Genomic DNA, 14742 nt, shown 5'->3' on the forward strand with positions numbered 1-14742 from the left:
TCAGGTGAAGATGTGAAGAATTATCACATTCCTAGCTATGCCAACCCAAACTCCGGTTAATCTGGACAGGGGCTTTTATGTTTATTTCTTTGTTCTGGAATGTTCTGGTATCTGGGTAAGGAATCTCTGGGAAAGTCTCTAAAATCCCCAATATGTTATTTTGATCTTTAAGTTCATTCTACATGAATTTATACAAAAATTCCTAAAAGCGTGTATAATTAGCTTAAGAACCTAACCTGAGCTGGGCGGTGGTGGCACACGCCTTCAATCCCAGCACTTGAGAGACAGAGGCAGGCGGATCTCTGTGAATTGGAGACCAGCCTGGTCTACAAGAGCTAGTTCCAGGACAGACTCCAAAGACCACAGAGAAACCCTGTCTCGAAAAACCAAAAAAAAAAGAACCTAACCTGAGCCAGTGAAGACCTTTAATACTTTAAACCTGTGCTCTTCAGACTTTTAAATCTGTAAATCATCTGGATAACTTGTGAAAATAAAGATTTCAATCCAGCGATTGGACCCAAGATGCTACATTTTCTGTACATAGTAGAGTCGGTTCTGCTGTCCCTCCACACACGTGAAACACAAGCATCCACTGCACACACATTCCCCCCTTTATTTCTAGACCCCCTTTTCTTAAAAAATAATTTATTATTGTTTCATCGCATTTGTGTTTTGCCTGCATATATGTCTGTGTGAGGGTGTCAAATTCCCTGGAACTGGAGTTCCAGACAGTTTTGAGCCACCATGTGGGTGCTGGGAATTGAACCCGGATGCTCTGGAAGAGCAACCAGTGCTATTAACCACTGAGGCATCTCTCTCCCCTTTTATTCTGTTGCTCTTTTGATTCTTTCTCTTGCTGTAAGTCATCCAAGAGTCACCATGGCTGTCTAACTCTGGAGATAGCTATGAATTCTTAACATAATCCATAACATAAACCATAAAAATAAGGCTTAGATGGACATTATACAGAGAGTGAGAGACCTTCGAGTAATTGCGAGGTCTCCATCAAATCTCTCCCCTCAGAGATCAGGGGAGAGCTATGAACCCTGAAGAAGGGAAGGCAGAAAGTATGTAAGAGCCAGAGGGGTTGGAGCACAACAAGAAAACAAGACCCCATAAATCACCCTGAACAAAGAGCATATGAACTCACAGAGACTGAAGCAGCTGCACAGGCCCTGCGTGGGTCTGTACCAGTTCCTCTGTGTATCTATTGCAGCTTCTAGTTTAGTGTTCTTATGGGACTCCTGAGTGTGCGAACAAGCAGGTCTCTGACTTGTGTGCCTTCTCTTGGGCTCTTTTCCTTCTGTTAGTTGTCTTGTCCAACATTGTTGTGATCATTGTTGCTTTATCCTATTACAATTTATTTTGTTCTATTTTATTATCATCCCTTAGAAGCCGTTCTTTTCTAATGAGAGAAAGAAGGGAAGTGGATCCAGATGGGAGGAGAGAGGAGAGGAACTAGAAAGAGTGGAGGGAGAGGAAACCATAAACCGGATATATTATATGAGAAAAATCTGTTTTCAATAAGAGGGAAGAGAAATAGGAGGGAAAAAACAGACGCCCAGGGCTAGCCCTCGCTGCACAGTAAATAGTAAAAAACAGACGCCCAGGGCTAGCCCTCGCTGCACAGTAAGTAGGAGGCCAGCCTAGGCTCTACAGACACCCAGGGCTAGCCCTCGCTGCACAGTAAGTAGGAGGCCAGCCTAGGCTCTACAGACACCCAGGGCTAGCCCTCGCTGCACAGTAAGTAGGAGGCCAGCCTAGGCTCTACAGACGCCCAGGGCTAGCCCTCGCTGCACAGTAAATAGGAAAAAACAGACGCCCAGGGCTAGCCCTCGCTGCACAGTAAACAGGAGGCCAGCCTAGGCTCTACAGATGCCCAGGGCTAGCCCTCACTGCACAGTAAGTAGGAGGCCAGCCTAGGCTCTACAGGATGCTAGCTCTTCAAGAATAAAAGGTTTTAAATGGTATGTATTTTTTCCAAGTGACCAAGAATGATACAACTGCTCTAAGTGACATGTTTAGTTGCTGCTATTTTAGTGTATTTCTTAGCAATTACATATTTTCCTTAGGTTATAGCTCAACAAAAATTAAAAATAACCCTATGTTGTTAAGTGTCTTAGTAGGAAGTAACAGCTTGCTGGCTGTGTGAAGAGTCAACACCACCCATGTGCTGGCCGTTAATTACAAAGAGGATGACAGCCTGTGTATCAATCTTCAGAACCTGTTAAAACACCATGTCCTTTTTAAGTCTATCTTCAAGGATACAGTGTAAGACTTTAAGACAATCCTGAAGCCATTTTGACAACTCTGAATCCTTTCAGCCTCTGTGCCATAGTGCTTCCCCTCCTCCCCTGGGAACCAAGGACCTAACAGCTATAAATGCATGTACTCAGTTCCTGAACAATTACTCATATACGTATGTTTTGGTTCAGTCCCCTGGGAAACTGGGTCAAAATGACCTCTTACCTCACCTAATCTGGCAACAGCTCTCCAGTCAATTGTTGGTAATAGCCAATCAGAATAGTCAAAGAACAACCCCCCTTGCTTCTGTGGCCCCTTTAAAAATAGACTATACCGTCTATTCGGGGTCCCTCGGCTTCCCGAATGCTGGGGGACCCTGTCATGACAGAATTAATAAAATCCTCATGCTTTTGCATCGGCTGTGGTGTATGAAGTGGTCTCTGGGGGCGACTCCTCCTCGGTGTTTGGACGCTAGAGTCCAACAACAGAATATCCAAGAAGTCGGGTTTCTGATAAACCAAGGCTGGGACTACAGGTGCTGTGCAGCGCCCGTTAAACCCACTTCTAGTTGTAAGGCATTATATTATAATATTCGATATATTATATATTCGATACATTATATATCGAATACCAGAATCCTCACGGGAAATGCCGGCTGTAGAAGGAGGTCCATTAAAGCAACAAATGTCAGCAGTCACACAGTGACAGACGCGCACTTCTCGAAGACTCTACAATCTCAGCGCGCCCACAGGGAGTCGTAGTCTGTTTATGTGAGGAAACTGGAAGGATAACAGAGTTACACTTAAAATGGATCTGGAGCTCCTGACTTAAAGACCCATCTTCTAGCCATTACACACTGCCGCCTTTGCCACAGGAACTGAGTCCTTAAATGAAAATTACATAAAATAGCTTGTTTCTCAGTAAGACTTAGAAACATAGTTTATGCAATGCTAGCTTCTTGCCAGTGCGGCTAATAACACTAAGTACAATCCAATTGTGTGGCAGGAAACCGAAACAAACCATTGCATGCCATCAATCAGACAACAGCGCCTTTTAGTGGCCATATGAAAAAACAACGAGAAATATCCTTGGGTCTCTAAAGTCACAACATCTAAAACCTAGACGCTAATCATGATGGATTATATAAACTGTTGGGGAATTAAAGAGAATTTGTAGTCAAGATTAAAGACCCTACCCAGAAGCTCCAGTCACCGCTCCAATTATGTGTGCTCGGCCCCTGCTTTTTGGTCGATACTGTATTATTCTCATCCACAACAGGGCTAGGATTTTCCTCAGTCTCTTCCTGTAGCTCCGTGGCAAGGCTTGAATCTCCTTCATTTACTACCTGCAAATAAATGACAACAACTTATTTATTGACAAATGATATTTTGAAAGAAAAACATGTTCCAAATACATAAATTACTTTTAAAATTTATATATTTATTTTATTTGTTGTTGTTGCTGCTGTTTCAAGATAGGGTTTCTCTACATAACAGTTCTGGCTGTCCTGGAACTCACAGAGATCAGCCTGCCTTTGCCTCCTAAATGTTGTGTTTAAAGGTATGTGCCAACACTGCCCAGCTAAAGTTCATTTAATTTAAGCTTTCTGTTTAAAAATATTTGTGTGTGTGTGTGTGTGTGTAAGTGTGTGCCATAAGTGCAAGTCGAGTTAGAAAACAACTCCCAAGGGTCAGTTCTCTGCTTCCATCATGAGTGTCCCAGGGACTGAACTCACGTGGCCAGGCTTGGGGGTAACCACCTTTACCCACTAAATCATCCCACCAGTCCCATAAGTAAATTTCTAAAGAAAAAATATTAAGCACTTAGAAGATGGAAATCAGGGCTGAAGAGATAGCTTAGTTGACACAGTGCTTCCTGAACAAGAATGAGGACCCAGGCTAAAACTCCCAGCACCTACATAGAAGTTGGGCATGTGCCTGGTGCCGGGAGGGGGTGCAACGGTGAACCTCTGGGGCTCAGTGGCCAGTAAACCTTGTTGAATTGGTGAGCTCTGTGTTCAGTGAGAGAGCTTTCTCAAAAAATAACGTGGGGAGTGACTAAGGCAGACACGCCACATGGACGCTTACACGTATGCACACACCAGGAACACATGTATGACACAAAGACAGAAATTAATGTTTTATTTCCACCATTCATCATGCATACATGTAGCAAATATCTTCCAACCACTGCCATTTGCTAGGTAGGTTAGTTGGTACTAGAAACAGGAAAATAAGAAAAACAAAGTTCTTAGCCTCCCGAGGTTCATGGTCTGGGAACGATAAGGAAACAATTTTAGAGACAATGTGATGGGAGAATGACCACTTTGGAGAAATATCTGTAAAGCCCAGGAGGGTCTAATTTTAGGAATAGACTACAACCCAGCAACATGAAACCAAGGATGCCTTTAATGATAACAGAGTAGAAACCTCATCACCATTGATAGAGAAATTAGAGAAAAGTTGGATTTATAAAAATATTGATGTTAAAATTAATGAATCCTGTGTCCCGAGCAGGCCCGAGGCTTCAGTTTAGAGGACTCAAAGAAATGATTTATGCTTTGTGAAGGAAATGGCACCACTAGGTGGTTGCTCATGGAGGAGCAGCAATTAGAGGGAGGTGGGGAAGATGATGGTCAGCAGGCACTAGATCGCGACATCGTGACACGCCAGGCCCTGAGAACATCATACGTCAGGCCCCCCGAGAACATCGCACGCCAGGCCCCGTGAACATCACCACTGTTTCCTGCTATCTTTGCCTCTGCTATAACAAGACTGTTCTTGGGGTTATGGGGAAAAGCACACAGGGCACCAGACAGTGGATCAGAGGAGGAAGTCAACTCAATTTAAGCTTGGGATTTCAAACCCTATGATGTTACCATGGAAGACCCTCACCCTGGTGATATTGATCTGTGGTTCTCTGGAGGAAGAGATTCATAAACCACAATAAGGTAAGAGAGACATCTACATTAAATACATCCGCCACAAAGGGAAGGGACGGACAAACCTGAATACGAGGAGAAGAAACAAACAAAAGGCCATAATATGACATAATTAGAAATACAGCATTTATTAAAAACAGCTTTTATACGATTCCATCTTCTCCTGAACTTTCCGTTTGTCCAGTTTCTTTCCTTTTTTTAAATTTAAACAAATTTATCTATTTGTTTAGTTCACATGTGTGTCTGTGCACTGTGCGCATGCCTGGTGCCCTCAGATCTCCTAGAACTGTTTGTGAGTCCCCATGTGGGTGCTGAGAATTGAACCCCTGTCCTCTATAAGAGCAGCAAGTGCTCTTAACCACTGAGCCGTCTCTCTGGCTCTCTCCTTAAAATAACTTGACAAAAAGGTTGACTTCTTTGCCTCTGTAACACAGAAGTTGAAGTTCGGAATTAATTTCGCCATCTACTGAAATACACCCACTGGCAAATCTTCATGCCTTTAATCAATATCAACTAGGTTTCCCTCACGATGTTTGGGGAGTTACTCAACACAAAACAAACAACAAAGGTTATCGGGCGAGCTTCCTTTTGACTTTGGTCATCAAAATCATTGCCCTGGGCTGGTGAGTGGTTCTGCAGATAAGGACATTTCGTTGCTAAACCTAAGAACTTCAGTTCGATACCCAGAGCCCATGTGGTGGCAGGAGAGAAGCAACTGTCCAGGTTGTCCTCTGCCACGCATGCACCATGGCAAGAGCATGCTCACACACACAGCGAATAAACAAATAAATAGCGCCTTCTTTCAATTCTTAACGGGTCTAGTCCAGTCTAGCCATTCACAGACGTGCCCAGAACCTTGTCTCTTTGGCATTTTAGATCCGGTCAAGTTGATATTCAGTATCGGCCATAACACCATCAAATGCTGACTCTCAAGGCAAGATCCAACCAAGCCAAATCTAGGCTTTGCGGCACAGCTACTACAAGAGACCCTGGCCTCTCCTGCCCTCACTGCGCATACAGAGGCCATACGGTACTGGAAAGTCAGTCACTCCTCTCTTGGACCTTCTGTCTTCCGGAGAAGTAGCTTGGGTCCAAGTGAGGGGGTGGCAGCAGGCTTTGGACACTTTCCAAACAGCATCAGGCAACCCTGCCCTAAGAGCTGGAGCTCTGTGGAGGACTATTGCTTCCTCCCTTAACCAGATGGGCCCTTGGTAAAGGGCAGGCCCTAAGGGTTTGCCAACTGACTTAAGACCAGGAAGTGGTCTTAACACTAATGTGGAAATGCTCTGGCTAGCAGCTGGCTGCACCTGTACATTTTACAGAGTCTTAGGCCACTCCCTGAGCGTGGCCCTTCTGGAGTGAGCAGTTTCGCTGATCCCCAAAGTATAAAGCAAGGTCATACACAAGTCTGTGTATACTAAACCTATAAAAACAAGGTCCCTCCAATCACTCCTGACCCTCTTCAGAGTTCTAGATTTACCCATCGCGCCCAAGGCTTTGCTCATCAAAATAGGACTCTGAACTCTTGAGCAAGTTGTCCATGGAACTCGATAAAGAAGGCCTGTGCCCATTCCTGGAGCGTGGGATAGTCACACAAAGCACCCCTGCTCAACTACAGACACGGTCGCTGCAATCCCTTTCTGTCGCCTCAGTATGAAGCCACTCTTCACCTTGTTCTGGGAAGGCCTTCTGTACCCTTTCCCCAGAGACCGCAATTACCTTGGTAATAGACACATCATTTCACACCGGTAAAGCCTGAGCCTGGCGTCACGCCCTCACGCTTAACCTTACTTCCTTAACTCCACAGAAGCTGTCATATTCTTCCCCCTTAGGTGTGCTGAAATACTTCCCTAAAAATATTTACACACAACCCCCATGATGCTCCGAGGACAGCGTTGAGCAACCCGAGAATCTTTTACCCTGCAACAGAAGGCTTTCACCTTAAAGACCAATAATCAGCTTCTTCCATATGTCAAAGAAGGTAGTAAACAAACTACTAGTCGAAACCAAAAAGTTGGTTGAGAGCCTGGGATTTGAACTTTGTGAGTCGTTTTAACCGAGGGCGGATAGCGAAGGGAAACTGGCAAAAGGGATCCCAAGTCAAAAATCACAATGGAACCAGACTCACTGGGGTCTGGTGCTGAGACATCTGGATTGGAACATTTCGGGGACCAAATTCAAGCTCTTAACGCTCAGTTCCCTCCCGTCGCCCAGCCGGGAACAGGCTCGCGGGAGACACAGAAAACCGTTGCCTTGGTAACAACTTTTCGAATTAAGCCAAAGAATACGGGGTGGGGGGCGGCAGAGGGAAAGAGAGGAATTAATTATCATAATCGGCGTGGGTTCACACAGTCATGCCGCGGAAACTGTCGGCGAAGCCACCTCTTGGGAACCTGCCCCTCGAGGCCGCTTACCTGGCGGGCAGTCAGAGCGCCCTCCATCGCCGCACGCTCCCGCGGAACCCCGCACGCGCGTCCCTGCGAGCCCCCGCCGGGAGGGGGCCGGCCAGGCGCGTGCTCGGCGTGCGCTCCCGGCTCCAGACCTCAGAATCCCATCTCCAGTTCTTCAGTCCGAGTGCTTTGCGTCCTCTGGTGGCAATTAGTGACTATTGCCTCTGGCAAAGTCCTTAACAGTTATCGCTAGCCAGGATGCCAACCACACTTTAGTAGGGATCAGTGATGAGCCTCAACTCCTGGCACAGACTCCTGCATCTGCCGTGAACGGCAGAGGGGTGTTACTCTTTGTTGGAACTGGAATTTCAGTTTGGGAAGGAGTGTCCTATAGAATGATTGTTCTCCAATATGGATGTACTCTACGTCATTGTATGCTTAAAAACTAACACTCTAGGCGGGACACCATTCACATGCCTCTCAACCAAGCAGTAGGGAGGCAGGAAGGCCATGAATTGGAAAGTAGCTTGCGCCACATTGAAGTTCAAGGCCTTATCAGACCTGGCCTCACAAGAAAAGAGAAAACAAACAAAAAACTAAAAAACCTCTGGTAAAATTTTATGTTTCTCTTTTATACCTATAAAATGCATTGAGCAAGCACCAATAAATACTGGAAGAGACAGAACTGTTAGGTTGAGCCCTGTGAAGTGGGACAGCCTGACTCCTAGCTTTGCCACGTTATATGCAAAACACCAGAGGGTCGGAAGGTTCCGTCCTTGAGAGAATCAGAGTTCATTTCCCAGAACCCTCCTCAGGCGACTCACAGCCTCCTGTAACTCAAGCTCCATAGCATCCTCTGGCTTCCACCAGCACTGCACTCGTGTATAGGTCTGGGTACGTGTGCATACACGCACACACACACACATACACACACAATCACTTTAAAAATCAATGTAAAATTGAAACAATAAAAAGTTGGTGTGGGAAGTCCTTCTGTATACGTCTTACTTTTATTGGTTAATAAAGAAGCTGCTTTTGACCAATGGCTTTACAGAATATAGCCTGAGAAACAGCTATACTAACGTCCTCGGAAACTGGAGACAAATGAGAAGAGTATCCCAGGTCATCTGCTTTCTCCAAGCTCCTGGTAAACTCTACTTTTCATATGTACAATGTCGCCTTAAATCACTACTTACCCTCCTTGAGAAACAAAGCATTGAGAAACTGTTTATTCAGAAACAAATAAAAGCAGCATGTGGAATGCAGACAATGGAAAATAGAGGCAGAACGATGAGAAGAGCTGCCAAGGGGATGCTGAAGCCAGTTTCCAGATCGGGCAGTGTGGAGTGGTTATGGAGGTGACCAGTTCCAACGGGAGCATGGCCGCCCAAGAGAGAACCCAGATGAGCAGATCTTCTCCCAGTTGCCTTCACGTTCCGCTCCACCCCACAGATTGCTTCCTCGGTTGTTCCTGGAAGCTGCAGGTCGCCGTATAAGCTTTAGAAGCACCAAACATCAGACAGTCCCTCCTCGGACCATATTTTTGCTAAATATGCACCTTTTTCTCAGTCGCTCCAAATACCAGGACCTTGGGCCTTCCAGGACAACCTCAGGCCTTCACACTGACGTTTGTAGCTGGAAGCTATTCTCCGTCTCACCCAAACCCACTGGACCAGTCTCTCTCCTGCCCGCTGGTCTCCACAGCCACTTCTTAAATAATCATTCTGAGACTTAATATTAATTATAATTGCTTGGCTGATGGCTCGGGCTTCTTACTGGCTAGCTGTACACATAAACCAATCCATTTCTAGTGATCTGTGTATCACCATGTGCCATGTGGCTTACTGGTAATACTTACATGTCCAGTGGCTACCGGCATCTCCCCGACCGTACCTTCTTTCTCCCTGTCTCTTGTCTTGGATTTCCCACCTAGTTATATTCTCTGCTGCCCACAGACCAATGGTAATAAAACAGATTCACAGCATACAGAGGGGCATCCCACATCAGACTTTCTTGGAAAGACACTCACGAACTCTCAAGCAACTGAAGTTAAATCATGACCCTCAGGCACTGGGGCTTGTATTTTCTTTGAAAGCCTTTTTATGATAGTGGCAACATCTGCTTTTTTTATACAGTAAGATTGGTGCTTGCTATATCATTCTTTTCCTTTTTTAAAAACATGAATGTATTTAGAGGTATATGTGTGGATGATCTAGCTTTAAAACAACTACTGACTAATACAAAAATAATGTTTATATTTTGGGGAAAGAAAATGAAAACAATTGGGTCAGAAACAATTGTTATACCATTGTTCTATTTCTCAAATCGAGTAATGGCTTCCTACACTCTGTTTTAAAAAATATTTGTGTAAATATCATATTTTCTACTTTGTATGATATATATCATATAGTAAACAAAGTAAACAATAAAAGCAATGGTCTTTCAATTTAGATATTGCTTAGAGCTGTTTTGTTCTCTTTTCATTCATTTTGAGGCAGAGTTTCACCATGTAGCTCTGATTGGCCTAGAACTTTCTATGTAGACCAAGCTGTCTTCCAATTCAGAGATTCACATAGTCTCCCAAGTGCTAGAACTAAAGGCATGTACCATCATCCTTGGGCTAGACAGTGCTTGTTAGATGTTGACTGACAAAGTTTTATTATGATTTGGATAGATTTTGTAAAACGAAATTAGCCAGAACTTATTCATAACCTGATAGGAAAGGGCCAAGGATGAAAGGAGGTTTGAGAGCGGTTGGGTAGACAATGAGGCAAGTTTTCCTGGGGCAGAGGCATCAGCGCCACTGGACAGAATTTAGAATGCTGAGATAAGGTAGCGTGAAGCCGGTTAGTATTTGAGTAAGAAGAAAAAGGAAAAAACAAACAAACGCAAGCCGCAGAGTTCCTAGGTCACTTGCTCCAGGTTCCTCGATCTATGTTTCATTAAACTGTGAATTATTTAAACCCGTCCCAAGCCAGTTTCTAAACTGAGATGCCTTATGCTATCTAAAGCCGCACTATGATATCTGCTACTAAATACACAGGCGCAGCTGACTTGACCCGCCGCTTCTTTCAGCTCTCTCTGATCCTATTGCCTCAGAGGTTTCGATGAAGCTTTTAAGAACTGCTTTACTATTGCAAAGATAGAAGCTAATGTTTCCCAATAAACTATCAATGGTATAATTACAGCGTTGAAAATGTTTTTTATTCTAATTTTATTTGTTCTTTGAAAATTTCATACACGTGTACAATGTATCTTGAGCATATCCACCCCTCCCTCCAGCTTCCAGTGTCCTCCAGGATGCCCTTCCCCCACCCATCACAACCCCCTCCTAACTTCATGTCCTATTTATTTCAGCTCACTGAGTACAATTAGTGCTGCCTGTATTCACATGGGTGTGGGCTCATCCACTGGGCTGTGGGGAACCAACCAGCGGCCACATCCCCAAAGGAAAGTGACTCTCCCTTCTCCAGCAGCCAGCAGCTGCAAATAACTCCTTTATTCAAGACTCTTCCTAGAGAGTAGCCATCTTCAGAAGCCATGTGATCTATTTCATTGGCTCTAAAGGGTAGTACTTAATAAAAATCTCTAGAGAGACCATCAACAATTTAGCAGTTAATTCATGGGTAAACGCTAATTCTGCCTAAGGAAGATAAGAATAGAAATTGTGTCCACAAGAGTAGGAAGATGGCTTTGTGAGTAAAGTGCTTGCTGTACAAACGTGAGGACCTGAACCCACCTAAGATGCAGCAATACCTGCCTGGAGTCCCAGCACAGGGATGGAACAGGAAGAGCTTCGGGCTTGCTGCTTAGCAGGTCCAGCTGAGTGAGTGAGCTTCAGTCCCTTGGACGATCCTGGCTCAGCAATTAAGATGGAGAATGATGGAGGAACATAGCTATGTTAACAGCTCTGTCCTCTACAGCCTCATGCATAGACACATGCACCCAGACACACCTACACATGCACACACACGCACATACACATACACATAGAAACAAATATACACCCATAGACACACCCACACATGCACACTCCCACACACGCACACACACATACACACTCACACATAGAAACAGATACACCCACACATGCACATACACACTCACACACAGAGACACACACATGCACACACAATACACCGACAGACATGCACACCCCCACAGACACACACTCATACCCACACTCACAGACACACAGACACACTCACACATACAGAGACACCCACACACTCACACATAGGCTCACACAGACATACACATGCACACACACATACAACCACAGATGCACATACACACATGCACACACACAAACTCACACAGACACAGACACACACACAAAACACATGAGAGAGAAATTCTGGTTAGTATAATTGTAAACCTGTGCTAAAAACATATGAAATATGAAATGCATGTTAACTATGTTTGTCGAAAAGGGAGAAGAGAATACAAATGCCTATGAGAATCTTACTTGGGTACATCTAAAAATAAACACAACCTAGAAAACAGAATCTACCTGGGAGTTAAATTCTAGAACAGAATAGAAACTGGATAGCATTGAATAGATTATTGATTTGCTGGGCCTGGTAGTGCACACCTTTAATCCCCACACTCAGAAGGCAGAGGCAGGTAGATCTCTGTGTGTTTGAGGCCAGTCTGGTCCACAGAGCAAGTTCCAGTACAGCCAGGACTACATAGAGAGAAATCCTGTCTCAGAAAAACAAAAAAAGAGAGAGTGCTGTGGGATAATCCTTTTGTATGCTGTAAATATGTATTCCTCTCATGGGTTAATGTAGAAGCTGCTTTGGCTTATAGCCAGGCAGAATAAAGCCAGGTGGGAAAGCCAAACTGAAGATACAGGGTGAAAGAAGGGCAGAGTGGGGAGTGGGGAGAGAGAGTTGCGAGCCAGCTACATGAGGCAATACATAGATTAATGGAAATGGGTTCATTTAAATCTAAGAGCTAAGCTGGGCAGTGGTGGCGCATGCCTTTATCAGGAGGCAGAGGCAGGCGGATCTCTGGGAGTTCGAGGCCAGCCTGGTCTACAAGAGCTAGTTCCGGGACAGGCACCAAAGCTACAGAGAAACCCTGTCTCGAAAAACCAAAAAAACAACTAAATCTAAGAGCTAGTTAGTAATAAGCCTGAACTATAGGCCAAACATTCTGTAATTATTTAAAAGCAGCTGCGGGGCGGGTTGGAACAGAGAAACTTCTATTTACAAAAGAGGACTACGTTCAAATCCCATCACTCAAAAGGTGGCTCACAACCATCTGTATCTTCAGTTCCGGGCGGGGGGTCCAATGCCCTCTTTGGCCTTTGCAGGACCTGCACTTATGTGGTGCACAGACATGCATGCAAGAAAGATGCCCCCACACATAAATTTATACTGAAGGGGAAAGTTCAAGTGAACATCATTAGGTGTCCTGATGGGGAAATACTGCTCTCCTTTGGTGGTGGTCGGGGTGCTAGAGATTGAGAGCCTTGTGCATGCTAAGTGACTGCTCTGGCACTGAACCGCATCCCCGGTCCTAAAGTCCACATTGCTTCGAATCCCTTGAAGGCCTTCTATTCGTGAGCATGTCTCAGTACAGGCTGCTGTTCTGACCCCAGGCCACAGAACCGGGCAACCCTACAGCTGTTTCTGCTCAGCGACAGTATCTATGGAGGACAGAACAGCCTCAGTTTTGTCAGCCAGAGCCGGGCCTCCAACAGAGCGGGCCGTGAAGTGACATCAGGAAGAGCCTGCTCAGGGGACACGAGAGAAAACAGGAGAGAATAGTGGACACACCCAAAGTTTAGCCTCATACCGATCCCGCGGGAGCTCTGGAGCCTGAAGACCACCACAGACTCTGTCACCCTGAGGCAGGAGAGTTGGTATCCTGGAGGCACAGAGGCTTCCCCTCATTGCCCAGTGTGGTGGCTCCTGTGGGCCAAGGGCCCACTTCAGTGTTGTGAGTCTCTAGCCGTCCACTTCCAGCTGGCCCAGTGAGGGGCCAAGGCAAGCTCTCCAACAGAGACTACCGCACATCAGATTTTGTGGGTTGGTTTCTCTCTTTCCTTTTGCCCTAACTCTTTACCATTTACTTGGGTTTATATTTTGACTCAACTATTTTTTAATACTATTCATTAATAAATTAAAAATAAACCCGACTTCTGAGTATTTAAATGTCTCTTCATTTAGAATCTTGGGTCATTGCTATTTAAAATACTTCTCAAAAGCAAAATTAAAAGATTAAACTATTTTCAATAAAAGTAAGTAAATGTCTTCAATGTATGTACGGTGTGTAGGTGTTTTTGCTAAAAGGGCTTTTCTGTAAAGTGTGCATGGAGACAAAAATCTGTCCAGGGCTCATTAACTTGGTTGTGAGGCATTAGCTGTCCCATACCCCGGAACTCTGTTCAGGGTATCCTTATGTCTGCTTCATTTTGAGATGTTCTTACTCTGTAGCACTAGACAACCAGGAACTTGCCATGTATAGGAGGGAGAATGGGTGACCCTTCAATATTCATTCTCCCCTTCACGCTATGATTTTATTGCATATCAAATGGAACTCCGGGACATGCTACTCAATGACGGCAGTGTTTGTGTGTGTGTATGTATGTGTGTGTGTGTGCAGTCTGTCTCTTTCTGTGTATGTCCCTATTTGTGTGTATATATGTGTGGGTTTGTGTCTGTGTGCATGTGTGTATGTATCTGTGTTTTGTGTATCAATGTGTGTCCACTTGTGCATATGTCTTTGTGTGAGTGCACGCGCATGTGTGTGTGTGTGTAGGATGGAACCCAGGTCCTCTTACAAAGTAACCAGGAACTCTGAGAATGAACTAAATCCCCAGCCCTCTAATGTTTCAGTTTAAAATAAAATGGTCCCACACTAGCCCAGAATGGAGTATAATAAAGGTTTATTTAATAGGGGGTGAACACACAGAAAGGGTAGCAATACACAGTCCTCTGCGTGCATTGAGAACTGGAACTGAATCCAGCAGCCAAGAGGCCCGCACACGCTTTTCATCTGCATTTATAATACATGAGACCACACCTAAAGCAGCTGGTATCTTAAAGGCTATTGGCTGAAGGAGTTCCCACAGCACTCCAACACCTAATTTGTTAAATATCTGTAGATTTGGTTGTTGTTATTTTTAGACAGACTTACCATGTAGCAAGACTGCTC

General features: G+C 44.8%; 1 protein-coding gene across 1 annotated transcript in view; it reads right to left on the reverse strand.

Annotated features, from left to right (window-relative positions):
* Positions 1-7726, reverse strand: part of Gramd1c (GRAM domain containing 1C) — a 79412-nt gene extending 71686 nt beyond the window's left edge. The window contains exons 1-2 of the mRNA XM_057764899.1: positions 7600-7726; positions 3440-3589 (exon numbers count right to left, since the gene is read on the reverse strand). Of these exons, the coding sequence (XP_057620882.1) occupies positions 3440-3589; positions 7600-7626 (177 nt within the window). The 5' untranslated portion in view covers positions 7627-7726. The remainder of the gene's footprint in view (positions 1-3439; positions 3590-7599) is intronic.
* Positions 7727-14742: the final 7016 nt, after the last annotated feature.

This window comes from Chionomys nivalis, chromosome 3 (genome assembly GCF_950005125.1).
Source record: "Chionomys nivalis chromosome 3, mChiNiv1.1, whole genome shotgun sequence".
Lineage (NCBI taxonomy): Eukaryota > Metazoa > Chordata > Mammalia > Rodentia > Cricetidae > Chionomys > Chionomys nivalis.